The sequence below is a fragment of the Myxocyprinus asiaticus genome, chromosome 38, assembly GCF_019703515.2.
Source record: "Myxocyprinus asiaticus isolate MX2 ecotype Aquarium Trade chromosome 38, UBuf_Myxa_2, whole genome shotgun sequence".
NCBI classification, from domain to species: domain Eukaryota; kingdom Metazoa; phylum Chordata; class Actinopteri; order Cypriniformes; family Catostomidae; genus Myxocyprinus; species Myxocyprinus asiaticus.
The window spans coordinates 20,705,356-20,721,184 of NC_059381.1; the positions used below are offsets into that span (position 1 = coordinate 20,705,356).

The window sequence follows — 15,829 nt, forward strand, 5'->3', positions numbered from 1 at the left end:
GCACCATGGTTCTTTATTGTTTGTGCTTAAACAAGATATTTACACTTAGTCCTCTATATTGCAAAACAAATGGGACCAATAATAGAGTTTTCCCCTCATTATGTATTTGTTAATCCAAGTGTTTTAATTGCCAGCTGAACAAGACTGGATATTTTGCACATTTGTGAGCATGTGCACTGTCTGTTTATCATGTGAAGTGCCAGAACAGTAGTGCAACTCAACCAATGATTGGATAAATGCAGTCCAAGTACAGCTCAGCTGTCATCATCCACATCTGTACATCAAGTAATGTTGTTAATCTGAAATACATTAGCTTTACGAATACTGGATATCAGACAGCTACTGATCAGATAATTATGCAGTGATTAAAGATTCTTCATACATCTGATTAAAAAGTATTTTTCCTGTTTAGAAGAATGCTAGAGGACATTGCTTTTATATTTAAAATGTTTTATATAATTTATTCCTATGAAATTCCATCAAACTGAATTGTGTACTGTCTAACAAAATTTAATTAATAAAACATTAAATATTTCTGTTTTTTTATTTGATTAAAGATTACTCAATTCAATTTGATGGAATTTTATTGTGAAATTGAAATGTGTAAATGTTGTGTAAAAAATGTGTCAAAACAAAAGTGCATACGGTTATTAAGAAATTTTAAAAGAATGTCAAAACATCACACAATTTATTATTAAAATTACTTTCTGAAGATACTAGAACACTGGTGCTTTCACATGAAAGTTTCAATTTGTTAAATATCTTTTGGGAACACATTAAAAGGGTTTTACACTTGCAGTTATCTTAAGATAACATATTTCAGCATACAAAACAATGTACAAACATCTCAATAGATACCATGCTTACAAAAATAGACAGTGTTAAACCATTTAATTGTTTAGTTCAACATTATTGCAAGAACCTTGCTGCGCAACATAGGATATTTCCAGAACTAGTGTGCAAACGGTCAGAATATTACAACATACATTATATACAACAAACCTACGGTTTCAATACACACTCACACATAGACACGCAATCAGTCCTTCTCTCAGTCATAGTAACATTTACCATTTAAAAATGTTAGTTTCAGTGAAGTCCAAATTAACTCTTTCAGGTAAGACCATGAAAACAAACATCACTTACAGAAAATATATTAAACAGACAATGGACATGCAAATCTTATAACAAAATATTATCTAGATCAGTAGTTCTAATCTTTCCCTGTATTTTTTTTAAGTCATGAGACACAACAGCGTAGAATTCTTAAGAGTTCATAGGAAGTGCAGTTTTTTGGCCCCAGGTGGAGGCCAGAGTCAAGTCAATATAAGTCATTATTACAAACACAAATATTTCAGCAGTTAAAAAAAAAAAAAATATCTGTATGTACAAAATAATGCCAATATTAGCATGTGCAACAACATAAATATAAGAGAGGGCAAATACAATAAAATAAAGTGAGTCCAACCAGAGGAAATTCATGAATGTTGGAATAAAAGAAAGAGAAGTTTGGTAAAAGGTGTCTTTAGCAGATATGGCTGAAATAGCTGGTGCTGTGCCCTGCTGTGTTCTTCTGTAACTCTGGCTACACATCGCGGTGAATTATCTTTGTCTCTGCATCTTGAAGAGGGATGTCCTGTCAAAACAAGACATGATGATTAATGATGTGTATTAAATTATTCAGCACATGTCTATGATCATAAAACATCAAAGACAAATCTCATCCACCCACACAAAGACAAGTTCCTTGGTGTTCTATTTGTATTCCCAAACAACTTAAAAAAAAAAAAAAAAAAAAAATGCTTGTAGAAATAAAAGGAAATAGAGCAGTTTGGAAACTGCACCTTGAATGAGTTTTGCAGGATCCGCAGGCGGTGCAGTTTCTCATTGAGTAACGGGTCATTGCAGCGACGGACAAATGATCGCTTGTACTCTAAACGAGTAGAGGATCTGTGCTCATTGACTGGTGATAGACTAGTCCTTTCCAGAGCCCTGTACAAATCTACCAATGAGTCAGCCTGGTGCCTGCGCTCCCGCTCTGGACCTGTAGAGAGCATTGAAGAGTTATTTACAATGACAATTATTTGAAATAACCTGTGATTATCATATATATATATATATATATATGTATATATATATATATATATATATATAACTCCACAGATAAGAAATTAATCTGTCAACAGAGGTAACTAAATTGAACATAATCAGGCCTTATGCAAAATCCCTGAAGTATGAGAGACGTTTAACACTATAGATGCCTTAAAAGGCACTTCACTTTCATTGCATCTGCTTTTTCACACAATAAAGGTGAATGGTGACTGAAACTACCATTCCTTTTATGTTCCAAAGAAGAAATGAAGTCAGACAAGTTTGGAACAAAATGAAGGTGAGTAAATGATTACAGAATTTACATTTTTAGGTGTTTAAGTCAAAATGTTAAGATTCCTAAGATTTTATCCTAGGATAAAATTAGCAGGCACTGTACACTGACATAATTACAGCATTAATGACCAGTAAAAATATGTTTTATTTATGTTAAACATTAAAAATATATCCTATTAGCTATTTACATGAAGGAGATCGCCTACACTTTACATTGGCAAGACTATCAGGGATCCAAAGCTGGAAGAAAGAGCGGAGGAAGACGGTGAGGGAGAATGGCCCTGAAGCCATATTCATCTGCCTCTATCCATGAGAAGACATTAACACGGACAGAAGGGACTCCTTCTCATGTGCTGTGGAGTAGTTTCTGAGAAATGGTAAATGTGTGAGTGTGTGTGTGGAATAGAAAGGAGAGATGAAACAAGACAGACAGAGACGAGAGCTGTCACACTCAATCATGGACTGCACCTAATATGAGGCTATTGAAAGTCTTAAAGGGATAGTTCACCCAAAAATGAAAAATTTCTCATTTACTCAACCTCATGCCATCTCAGATGTATATGACTTTCTTCTGCTAAACACAAATTTTTAGGAGAATATTCCTACAGCTCTGTAGGTTTATACAATGCAAGTGAATAGGTACCACAATTTTGAAGATCCAAAATGCACATAAAGGCAGCATAAAAGTAATCCATAAGACTCCAGTGGTTAAAACCATATCTTCAGAAGAAAAATGATAAGTCTGTGTGAGAAAAAGATCAATATTTAAATCAGTTTTTACCATAAATTCTCCTCCCTGCCCAGTAGGTGGCAATATACAAGAAGAATCCAAACTGCCGAGAAAAAAAAAAATAAAATTTGAAAGTGGAGATTGATAGAGAAAAAAAAAAAAAAAAAAAAAAAAAGGACATACAGGTGCATCTCAATAAATTAGAATGTCATGGAAAAGTTCATTTATTTCAGGAATACAACTCAAATTGTGAAACTCGTGTATTAAATAAATTCAATGCACACAGACTGAAGTAGTTTAAGTCTTTGGTTCTTTTAATTGTGATGATTTTGGCTCACATTTAACAAAAACCCACCAATTCACTATCTCAACAAATTAGAATACATCACAAGACCAATAATAAAAAAAACATTTTTAGTGAATTGTTGGCCTTCTGGAAAGTATGTTCATTTACTGTATATGTACTCAATACTTGGTAGGGGCTCCTTTTGCTTTAATTACTGCCTCAATTCGGCGTGGCATGGAGGTGATCAGTTTGTGGCACTGCTGAGGTGGTATGGAAGCCCAGGTTTCTTTGCCAGTGGCCTTCAGCTCATCTGCATTTTTTGGTCTCTTGTTTCTCATTTTCCTCTTGACAATACCCCATAGATTCTCTATGGGGTTCAGGTCTGGCGAGTTTGCTGGCCAGTCAAGCACACCAACACCATGGTCATTTAACCAACTTTTGGTGCTTTTGGCAGTGTGGGCAGGTGCCAAATCCTGCTGGGAAATGAAATCAGCATCTTTAAAAAGCTGGTCAGCAGAAGGAAGCATGAAGTGCTCCAAAATTTCTTGGTAAACGGGTGCAGTGACTTTGGTTTTCAAAAAACACAATGGACCAACACCAGCAGATGACATTGCACCCCAAATCATCACAGACTGTGGAAACTTAACACTGGACTTCAAGCAACTTGGGCTATGAGCTTCTCCACCCTTCCTCCAGACTCTAGGACCTTGGTTTCCAAATGAAATACAAAACTTGCTCTCATCTGAAAAGAGGACTTTGGACCACTGGGCAACAGTCCAGTCCTTCTCCTTAGCCCAGGTAAGATGCCTCCGACGTTGTCTGTGGTTCAGGAGTGGCTTAACAAGAGGAATACGACAACTGTAGCCAAATTCCTTGACACGTCTGTGTGTGGTGGCTCTTGATGCCTTGATGCCAGCCTCAGTCCATTCCTTGTGAAGTTCACCCAAATTCTTGTATCGATTTTGCTTGACAATCCTCATAAGGCTGTGGTTCTCTCGGTTTGTTGTGCATCTTTTTCTTCCACACTTTTTCCTTCCACTCAACTTTCTGTTAACATGCTTGGATACAGCACTCTGTGAACAGCCAGCTTCTTCGGCAATGAATGTTTATGGCTTACCCTCATTGTGAAGGGTGTCAATGATTGTCTTCTGGACAACTGTCAGATCAGCAGTCTTCCCCATGATTGTGTAGCCTAGTGAACCAAACTGAGAGACCATTTTGAAGGCTCAGGAAACCTTTGCAGGTGTTTTGAGTTGATTAGCTGATTGGCATGTCACCATATTCTAATTTTTTGAGATAGTGAATTGGTGGGTTTTTGTTAAATGTGAGCCAAAATCATCACAATTAAAAGAACCAAAGACTTAAACTACTTCAGTCTGTGTGCATTGAATTTATTTAATACACGAGTTTCACAATTTGAGTTGTATTACTGAAATAAATGAAATAAAAAAAAAACTTTTCCACGACATTCTAATTTATTGAGATGCACCTGTATATAAATATTGATCTGTTTGTCACCCACACCTATTATTTCACTTCACAAGACATGGATTAAAACACTGGAGTCTTATGGATTAATTTTATGCTGTCTTTATATCCTATTGGAGCTTCAAAGTTCTGGCCACCATTCACTTGCGTTGTATGGACCTACAGAGCTGAAATTATTTTTCTAAAAATCTTTGTGTTCAGTAGAAGAAAGTCCTACACATCTGGGATGGCATGAAGGTGAACAAATGATGACAAAATTTAAATTTTAGGGTGAACTATCCCTTTAAGGGAGATTGGTATTAAACTGAGATTTGCAGGTACAGTGCATCTGAATCAACCAGCAATATATTCATAATTTGAGGCCACAATACAAATAGCTGTAGCACTGAAGGAAAACATGGCATCCTCTCAGGGACATTTTGTAAAAAAATATAATTAAATTATAATACCTATTGAAGTGTAATACAAATGGTGAGCATTTATAAATTTAAATCAAGTTGTCAAGCTATCCAAAAAAAAAAAAAAAAAAACTATAGATGCACAGGATTGTGATTTGCATTGTAATCAATTAGCTTCTGAAAGTTAGCCCCTGCTAGTAGATGCCATAACTACACCATTATGCCGAATTAAAGCATTTTTCTCGATGGCCTAAAAAGTTCAATGTTCAGGAAGCTCCTTGAAATTATAGCTTACCAAGCTACAAGCTACTCATAACTACAAGAACTACAATTACAGTCAAGCTACTCTTTACAAAAAGTAGTTAGCCACACTATGAACTTCTTACAAAAATTAGCTAGAGAAAGTAAATATTATTAATAATTTGAGAGATATATTTTAAAATATATCAGATGATATTTAATTCTGCAATCAGAACTATAAATAAAAAAATAACCAATCAATAATTATTTCAATTAGGGTGACATTAAACAATTAGAATGTTTAAACTAATATAATTTATACAAAATGTATACTAAATTAAACATTTGTTTTTAATTCATACAAAATATAATTACTTAAACAATTAAGCAAACAGTCCAAAACATGCTGATAAACAACAGCAAACACATATTTCCCTTAAAAAATAAGAAGTAACCTCCATGTAAGGGGTTAAGTGGATCATTAAATAGTTTAAACTGAACATTTATATGAACTGTCCAACAAAACTTGAACTTTTTTTTTTTTAAGAGAGAGGTTTAGGTGAGTGCGTTTGCTTACTGCCTCAGTTTTCTTGGCTTTATTGCTGCGTATGTCATAATAATATGACAAATGTAGCTTTTCTTTTTTTTACATTACACTGCTGGATGTTGGAAAAAGTCGACTAGTCGGGGTTAAGGATAATGAATAATTAGGCATGTGACCCAGATCAGATGCGTTTCAGAGGGATATACGGATGCTTAGTGCAACATTTCAACATGGTGACTAACGGATATTCAACAAATAAATAGGCTAAATAACTGTAACATTTTATTGCACAAATCAATCCAAGTAAAAAAAAGTAAGAAATAAGAAAGGATCCAATAAAGAGTGGCACAAAACTGCTTATGCGCATCCTGAATGCAGAATGATGCACTTTAATGTAAAAGGAGTGCGCATTTAAAAGCGTAGAACTGCAAGATAATATTGTGGGTACAAATGTAGTTCATAACATTAAGCAGTTTAAACCTTTTTGTTGCAACTATTAATTTAAACAGTGTCAGACAAAATCAGCAATAGACTTTAATCTCTCCACAGCACCTCACAAATATGGCAATATTACTCACAGCAGAGGATTTACCATCCGACAGTGATCGTCTTGAAATGTATTGTTGATGAGGCGCTTTGCTGTAACAGCAGCACATAAAAGGACTTAACCTAAAGCATTATAGAGACAAAACTTCATGCAGAGGGTTTTACTGCGCTGACTGTTATTTACTGTTAAGCACAGCAAGCTATCATCACGCTAAAACACTTTCTAAGAAGTTGCATCTTGCAATTAATTTGAGAATTGTGTCTCCCATTAAAACCATTACCACTAAAAAATATCCATGTTAGTAGTTGACCCCACTAATAAACTAGTCAGTTGTTAGACAACTAGTCAGTTAGTCGACCACCCTGGCACATCCCTACTGTGTATTCTGACTAAATAAAATTTTTGCAAGCAACAAATAAACCACAAATATTTAATTATATTAAAGTAGATGTTCTTAAACATGTGAAATAGACGTATATTCCCCTGTCTACTGCCTTTGCATCACTGCTCAGGAAAGTAGCTAGTGAAGGGCTTGGGACACTGCATGTTCTTGTGGTGCCATCAGCTAATCAGTGCTGACACAATGTTTCACACATTCTTTCTGCAGCTCCACAGTAATTAGTCACATGACAAATGTTTCCAGTACTGAGTGCCCATGAGCAAAGATGTCAGTATGCACTGCTGAAGGTGCATGCACCAGCCGAGACAACTGCCTCTGAGAAGAATGGAAAAGTTAACATATAGTCCTTTCAAGGTATTATAGATCTCCTTGGAAATTATTTCTCACAAATTACTAGCATACACAAAATTAATTAAAAACACATATCAACTCAAAGAAATATCAACAATATTATGAAAAACAAACACAACTCAATATGTAATCATGAAATGGGCAAAGATCCAATAATAACCAGTCCCTGCTCAAGCTCTAAGATCTAAGGTGGGCCATAGGTCTCTTAGGGTGGACCATGCAGTTGGCACTACCAAAAAAATAACCATGGTATTACTGTGGTATTCTTTAAAGCATCTTGGATGTCAAATACCAAAATCATAACTTACAAGGTTTCAGAAGCTAATATGGCTTGAATGGCTATGAAATGATACAAAGTAAATTTTCTTTAATACTCATTGTACATTTTCAGCAGCGATAGTACTTTCGAAAAAAATTAAAAAAAGAAATAATAAATCCTAAATGGTACAAATAGTGTTTCCAGAACTGCTTCTTTAGGGATCTACTGTACCATCAATAAACAAACGCAATTTATTCCACAACTGTGCAGCTTAAAAAATACTGCATGCTATAGGAAGGTATAAAGGGGCTGACTGTCAAATAATGGAAGCAATTGTTCTTATTATTAACAACTGACAACTCTATACTAGTAATTTTAAAATGTTGGATGTTTTTCAATTCCATCCATTATCAGAGCACTAACCTGGTTCTCTAGCATGAGCCCATCCCTGCTGGTAGTGCTGGGCATCTACGTGTTCAACTGCACTGGTTGCAGCCAGGATGGCATGAAGACCACTATCACGGGGCAAGGTAAAGCTGCGGTGCTTGCTTCCTCCTCCAAGTCCTCTGCCTCCTCCTCCTCTTCCTCCTCCAACTGTGATGGGCTTCTGGCTGGGTTGGTTGGGTGTAGTGGGAGGGACATAGTTTTCTGGTGGCAGCCCGTGCTGGGCAGGGAGAGTGGACTGGCGACGGAGCTCTACAGGCACAGCTCGGTTGGCATTGATAAGCACAGCATCATCCAGTGGCAGTGTTTGCAGAAAATGGAGACCGGAGCTGGTGAGGGGTGTCTCAATGAGGTCCTGCCACGAACGCCTCTGACTAGAGGACTTTTGGCCTGGAGAGCTGGCGCAGCTCAGACTGCCCCATTGTGTCTCAGAGTGGTATGCCTCCTTGGGGGAATGAGACTGGATGGTCTCTGTGGAGGAGGGGCGGATACGTTTGGGCTCCTGGAATGGACTAGCCTGTAACATAGAGAGGGACCTGTTATGCCCTGTATGTGTGAACAGTGATTTTATCAAGAATAGCCAATAATGACTGGCTGACTGAAGATTATTCCACTTATTACTTGGGTTCTTACCAAATAAATAATTAAATGGACATGAAATATTGATTTGAGTTTAAAATACGTATGTGAGAAGAAAGAGACAGCGGAGTCTCCAAAAACAGTTGAATTCCACCTCTGGCTTTGTATTAGAATTCTGTCTGGTGTTTATATTGTGATGTGAGTGTCTGACTGCTCATTATACTGCTTATCACATGACTACTTGCACAAAATAAATAAATAAATAATTGGACATGAAATATGATTGGAGTTTAAGTTGTTTTATTAGCTTACTTGTTCAGATCGTAGAGTGAGAAGTAAAAAAGATGACTTGCAATACCCAGAAAACTGATGAAATATCTCTTTATCCCTGGATGTGCAGTCATTATTCAGAAATATCAGACCGCTGGATGACACGATTGATCAATAAGAATCAAGTATTCCAGTGAGCTGTGTAATAATAAATATTAACCCTCTGTAGGGAAAAGTGTATATAAATTGCAGCTTTGTATTATGTATCATATAATGTATGATTTTTTGGGGTGTCAACCGTTAATTGTTTTTAATTGAATTAATTACGTTACGTGCCAATTAATTTAACAAATTAATTACATCAGTATTTGTTTTAAAAAAGCCCCCAAAGAAATTTAATGCAACATAAACAATACATAATAATTCAAATAATTATATATATATACTGGCAGCCAAAAGTTTGGAATAATGTACAGATTTTGCTCTTATGGAAAGAAATTGGTACTTTTATTCACCAAAGTGGCATTCAACTGATCACAATGTATAGTCAGGATATAAATTGTGTGAAAAATTACTATTACAATTTGAAAAAAAATTCAGCTGGGCACTCTCTCTCTCACACACTCTGAGGACTGGCCCTTTTATTTCCCCCGTGTCTCACTGTGAACAAAGATACAAGCAATTACCAGCAATTAATCTCAGGTGAGAACCCTTACCGCTTACTCTCTTTCCAGATGAACGCTCAACCATGCCCTCGCCTCCACAATGTTTTTTCAATGTTTTGTCTGTGGAACGATCCAAAAATACTGCAGCACAAACCATTGAAGAGACTGTAAGTCTATCCCTCACAGCTTCATTGTCACTCCCATCAAAAATTAAAGATGCCATCTTAAACTACTTCAGAGTTCTCATTAAAAAAAATCCTCCACGTGCAGCAATGACAGCTTTGCAGATCCTTGGCATTCTTGCTTTCAGTTTGTCCAGATACTCAGGTGACATTTCACCCCACGCTTCCTGTAGCACTTGCCATAGATGTGGCTGTCTTGTCGGGCACTTCTCACGCACCTTACAGTCCAGCTGATCCCACAAAAGCTCAATGGGGATAAGATCTATAACACTCTTTTCCATTTATCTGTTGTCTAATGTCTGTGTTTCTTTGCCCACTCTAACCTTTTCTTTTTGTTTTTCTGTTTCAAAAGTGGCTTTTTCTTTGCAATTCTTCCCATAAGGCCTGCACCCCTGAGTCTTCTCTTTACTGTTGTACATGAAACTGGTGTTGAGCGGGTAGAATTCAATGAAGCTGTCAGCTGAGGACATGTGAGGCGTCTATTTCTCAAACTAGAGACTCTGATGTACTTATCCTCTTGTTTAGTTGTACATCTGGCCTTACACATCTCTTTCTGTCCTTGTTAGAGCCAGTTGTCCTTTGTCTTTTAAGACTGTAATGTACACCTTTGTATGAAATCTTCATTTCTTTTTGGCAATTTCAAGCATTGTATAGCCATCATTCCTCAAAACAATGATTGACTGATGAGTTTATAGAAAAAGCTGTTTCTTTTTTTTTTTTTTTTTGTCATTTTTGACCTAATATTGACCGTAAGACCTGCCAGTCTATTGCATACTGTGGCAACTCAAAAACAAACACAAAGACAATGTTAAGCTTCATTTAATGAACCAAATAGCTTTCAACTGTGTTTGATATAATGGCAAGTGATTTTCTAGTACCAAATTAGCAATTTAGCATGATTACTCAAGGATAAGGTGTTGGAGAGATGGCTGCTGGAAATGGGGCCTGTCTAGATTTGATAAAAAAAGACCTTTTTTTCAAATAGTGATGGTGCTGTTTTTTTACATAAGTAATGTCCTGACTATACTTTGTGATCAGTTGAATGCCACTTTGGTGAATTAAAGTACCAATTTCTTTCCGAAACAGCTAAATTTGTACATTATTCCAAACTTTTGGCCGCCAGTGTGTGTGTGTGTGTGTGTGTGTGTGTGTGTGTATATATATATATATATATATATATATATATATATATATATATATATATATATATATACATACTGTATATATACAACAGTTAGTTATGGTCCTCGAACGAGAGACATTCCATGAGTACTAACGACTCAGTACATCATCACTCGGATGCTTCACTGTGTGTCTCACACCACTTGTGTTCGTGGTGTTCTAAACTAAATTTTAAGAGCAGTGCATATGTGTTAAGAGCTATATTTACAGGTATCTCTTTACATTTATTTTTGTGACATTACAGATTTTAGCCAGCAGATGGTGAAAAAAGAAAATTTTTGTGTGTAATATAAGCCAATTAGGTGACGTGAAGTGAGTCAGCGAAAGTCAGTGTTTTATTTCATCAGCACTACGTGATCACTCAGATTACAACTACACTACTAAAGATAGGAAATAGCTTTTAACGGCTTTAACAACTTCAGCATTAAGGCTCATCACAGCTGAGAGACACAACAGACTGATTAATTACACAAACTCAAGGCGCTTACCTCTTCCCGGAGTTTCCATATTGGAGAGGACTATAGTGAAAGATTCTTGCACATCCGTGAAATAAGGAGGAATACCCTGGTTGGATGGCTATTTTTCCACAGAGGAAATAGGATGCATTTGACCAAAATGACATTATCTTCAGAAAGCTGACTAACACACTAAATCATCTCTGCTTGGGAGTGGCAACAGAGACAGGTGACTGCACACGCTCCATCTCTCTCCCTCTCTCTCTCTCACACACACATACACACACTTGTTTCTCCAATAACTTGTTAGGAACAGCCCAAGGCGTGATACAAGTTCAAAAGTGATGTTTTTGAGAGGCTTGGACGCATAATTTGGTTTAAACCAGCAACGGCAGATTCTGATCCATCGCGTAAGAAAGTAGTTCCATGCACAAATGCCTTTCTTATGACCGTATTCGTTTTTTCCAAAAAAATAAAAATTAAATCGACTTGTTCATTGAACTGTTGTATATAAGCAATATCATACTTGCAGTCAGCAGTATGCCCTAAATCAGCACTGCTGTGATTACCTATGGCACTTGGCCTGTGGCCGAATCACAGCAGTGCTGATGTAGGGCCATATCGCACTCTTGCTCGTATATATATATACATACATATACATACACACTGTATATATGTAATAAATATAATAATTTAGACATTCAGATTAAAATATATTTCATAATTCTGAAGATTGTTTGTTTGTATTTAAATTGTCTATAGTCTGTATAAACTGTCCCTCATATCTAGACATACTATCACTCATGTCTGTTTATTGTCAGTCTGTAACATGATGCTACTGTGCTGCTGTAATTCTGTTAAATGGTGAATGTTTGCACCAAGGTTTCCAGGAGAACTGTATTTTGTTTTTCTCTCTGCCCTGCAAAGGAAAAATGACAATAAACCTGACTTTGATAATTGTCACAGACGAGTAAAGCATTGATTAGACAATACATGAAGTGGCTTTAGAAGTCAATATAGGCCTATTGTTTGTTTTAATCCCATATCATTGAACATAAGCTTACAGTTGACAGCAATCCATTTTGCAACCTAGTTCAATTTCAATCCATCTGCGCTATTTTATATTGTCAGTATATGTTCATATGAGTCAGATGAATGTTTTTGAGGTGTCTCACTGGTTTTCTGCATCATAAATGCTGGGTTTTTAGGATGATGTGTCAAGTTAAAAGTAGTTTATAAAAGTAGAAAAACACGTTTTGAGATCCCAGGATTCTGTTGCGCTTCGTACAGTTGTAAAAAACTGTCCTGTGTGACCGGCTCTCTGTGGCTGTGCTGTTGTGAGGTTTGTTGAGGTGCACTGACTGCCCTCTGCTGACGTGGCTCATAAAAACATGAAGTTATATACTTCAAAGTTGAATTGCTCCGGTGGTAGGAAAATACTTACTTTTACTACGTAATTTACATGCGGGTCAGGAGGCATGATTAATGGTGTTAATTGTTTTAACACGTTATTTTGTTATATAATTAATTGCACTAAATTAGCGTGATAAATCGACAGCCCTAATGATTATCAATGCATTCTTGACAATTCCTGACATGGTTCTCCACACACCAATAGACAAATATAACAGATAAACAAAGAGTGTCATTTATATTCAGGTTTCCTATTCTAACTGCTGTCTTCTATTACAAGCTCAGTCCTGTCACCATTAGTTAGGCCCTGCCTGGATTGAGCAGTTTAAAACAGCAGCACACACTCACAATTCTCCAGTTTAGGATTATGGGGCTGATTTGCGTGTTCTCCTTTAAGATAACAGAGAGCTGGAGCCAGAGGACCTCTTTATAAACTGCCTTTTGACCATGAATTTACAGTGACCACAATCATCCCCAGGGTCTAATAATAAATGTGTCCTTCAGCTCCTTTTTCTATCTGCTCCTTCACACTTCATTCATAATCCTGCTTTCGCTCCCTCTCTCTCTTTTTTCATCCCTTCTCTTGTTCCACCATGTTTTTCTGCATTGTTTCATCTCATAAGATATATACAAATAGGTAGTTAATAATGACTCTATTATGTCATTGGCAATGCTTCATGGCTCTCAGTGGTCATAATTTGAGTTTCCATGAACTCTCTTTAGGATTCATCATAGTGTAGTTCTTCACTGAGAATTCAGCTATTAAACTTTTTTATATTTTTTTTAAATTAAGATGAAATCACAGACTTGTGATTCCAAGTCACAAGTCTGTGACTTGGAAAGAAGAAGCAAGGACGACTTAAATGAGACAGAGAAAAACAAAGAAAGGAACCCAAGGAACCCTAGCTGAAGAAAGGAACCCAATCACACAAAGATATGGACAAGCAAAATGACAGTCAGAAAGACAGATAAAACGTACAGAGGTAGCATGAGGATAAGTATCATAGGGAGGTGGAGGGCTGTCCTTTTTGGACATGTGATCAGCATCCTCATGGTCACTCTCACTCCAGTAGTCTGAGGAAAAGACAGCAAATATCAATTGAACAGATCCTGTTCCAAGAATCCTGAAATCTGAATGCTGCAGAGAAAATACATTTGATGCCAGTGTGACATGTAACCATTTATTATGTGACCTCTTGCTGTACTGAAGTGTCCAATTTTTATGTTAAAATACTTTCTTGTATCCTAGCTTAATATGTAGAGACAGCTACAAGTAAGTCATTTGTAGGTTGAATTCCCCAAAATTTACAAACACTGTGGGTCTGTGGTACTATCAAAACATTACTTTGTTTGTTTGAGCATCCCAACCAGTGATTTTGGGTCGAGGACTTTCTCTTTGTTAAACCAATTGACCTTATTCACAGCAGCGCCATCTTTAATTTTTGACGGGAATGACAACAAAGCTGTGAGGGATAGATTTACAGTCTCTTCAATGGTTTGTGCTGCAGTGTTTTTGGATCGTTCCACAGGCAAAACATTGAAAAAAACATTGCGGAGGCAAGGGGGGGCAGTCCTCAGAGTGTGAGAGAGGGCCCAGCTAACGAGCTGTTTGTGTGTGTTGGCCGATGCCCTTTTTGAAAATGTAAGTTATATGATGCTATATTGTTGCGCATTGAAACGAACGTATTATTTTGTCAATAAAAGTGACATTCCTGAGTTGGAATCGCCGTCTCCCGCTTCCACATTCCTTTGAACTTGTTACAAACATCTTTTCAAGATATTTCAGTAGATAAAAAAACTCCAGACAACATGAGTTGTAGAAAATCAGATGAGATCTAGGAGCTATTTACAGCTTTATACCGTGCGTACCATTGAAGAGATGTAAGTCTATCCCTCTCAGCCTCGTCATTCCCATTAAAATTAAAGATAGCATCTAACGTTAATAAGGTAGACAGAGGAGTATTTCTGAAACCTGTTTAAAAACAATCATTATTTTTGCAGTTTGATGACACTGGTGGCACAAAAATAATACACTTCGGCTTAAGAGTTAGTTCACCCAAATATGTTGTCATTATGTACTCGCCACTTTATTGTTCCTAGCCCATATGACTTCAGTCATTAGTTTAAATAAATCCATACACAGCTAGGCTAATCACTAGTTAAATAAACTTTGGGCTTTCCTGATCCAGATAGACATTTTGAGTCAGGTCACTTTTTGTTTTAGCCATTTGGCCAAGATGGCCCAGGCACACATAGAGATTTAGTTTATCAGCACTACGCCAATCAGCCAAGATGGCCCAGCTATTATCTCTCTGGTCTTCGGAGCAGCAGCAGTACACAAGTCTTGTTTATCTTGTCTACACAACAAGCATGTATTTTTGGGTTTATGTAATTATACAGCAGCAGCAGCATGTCACATTCTAATACAGTTTGTTTATGTTCCAACAGTAGCAAACATAGCAGATCTAGTCCATCAAAACCAAATTCTATCAATATGTCATACCCACATTAATATGCTAAATCATTCCTGAAGTTGTCATGACTGAAATTCTATAAATGTATACCATTCATCACAGGTTCTTGTCATTAGAACACTTAAAATTTAAACGGCCAATACATGCATCTAACTCGTTTTACTCCATATACATGTATTTATAGGACTCGCAAACCAGACCACACAACATCAGAGTGTGAGAATAACTGATCTGACAGGCTTAGCCAAGCATGAAGGCCTCTTCTTACCATGATCCTGTCGAATCCTCATCTGCTCTGAGTGAGCTGTTGCCGCCATGTTCATTCGGCTGAGCCACCTGCGAGCAAACATAAAAAAAAAAAAAACAGCAGTTACCTGGGGAGCTCTTCACACTGCTGAAATGCTGCTAGAATTTGAAAGAGCCATTTGAGATGTTGCTAAAATTTTTAGCTTTGACCAGCACAGGCAACATTAAATGAGATTCAGGAGCATTTGTGCTAGTAGCATTCTTAAGAGCTGATAATGTTTCAGATTACAC

The 15,829-nt window shown here is 36.8% G+C and overlaps 1 protein-coding gene and 1 long non-coding RNA gene across 5 annotated transcripts in view; one reads left to right on the plus strand and one right to left on the minus strand.

Annotated features, from left to right (window-relative positions):
* Positions 1-867: 867 nt before the first annotated feature.
* LOC127428470 (connector enhancer of kinase suppressor of ras 2-like) overlaps positions 868-15,829 on the minus strand; it is a 49,666-nt gene continuing 34,704 nt past the window's right edge. For 3 of the 4 annotated variants that reach the window (XM_051676869.1, XM_051676871.1, XM_051676870.1), the window contains 5 exons: positions 15,561-15,628; positions 13,798-13,892; positions 8,052-8,589; positions 1,845-2,044; positions 868-1,636 (listed from right to left, as the gene is read on the minus strand). In XM_051676869.1, coding sequence (XP_051532829.1) covers positions 1,586-1,636; positions 1,845-2,044; positions 8,052-8,589; positions 13,798-13,892; positions 15,561-15,628 — 952 coding nt within the window. In that variant the 3' untranslated portion in view covers positions 868-1,585. Of the gene's footprint in view, positions 1,637-1,844; positions 2,045-2,598; positions 2,753-8,051; positions 8,590-13,797; positions 13,893-15,560; positions 15,629-15,829 lie in introns of those variants that run through there. The other variant, XR_007895113.1, reaches the window with a different exon arrangement.
* On the plus strand, positions 2,075-8,153 carry LOC127428481 (uncharacterized). Its single transcript, XR_007895114.1, has 3 exons — positions 2,075-2,389; positions 2,566-2,762; positions 8,043-8,153. It is a non-coding gene; the product is annotated as an uncharacterized LOC127428481 (long non-coding RNA).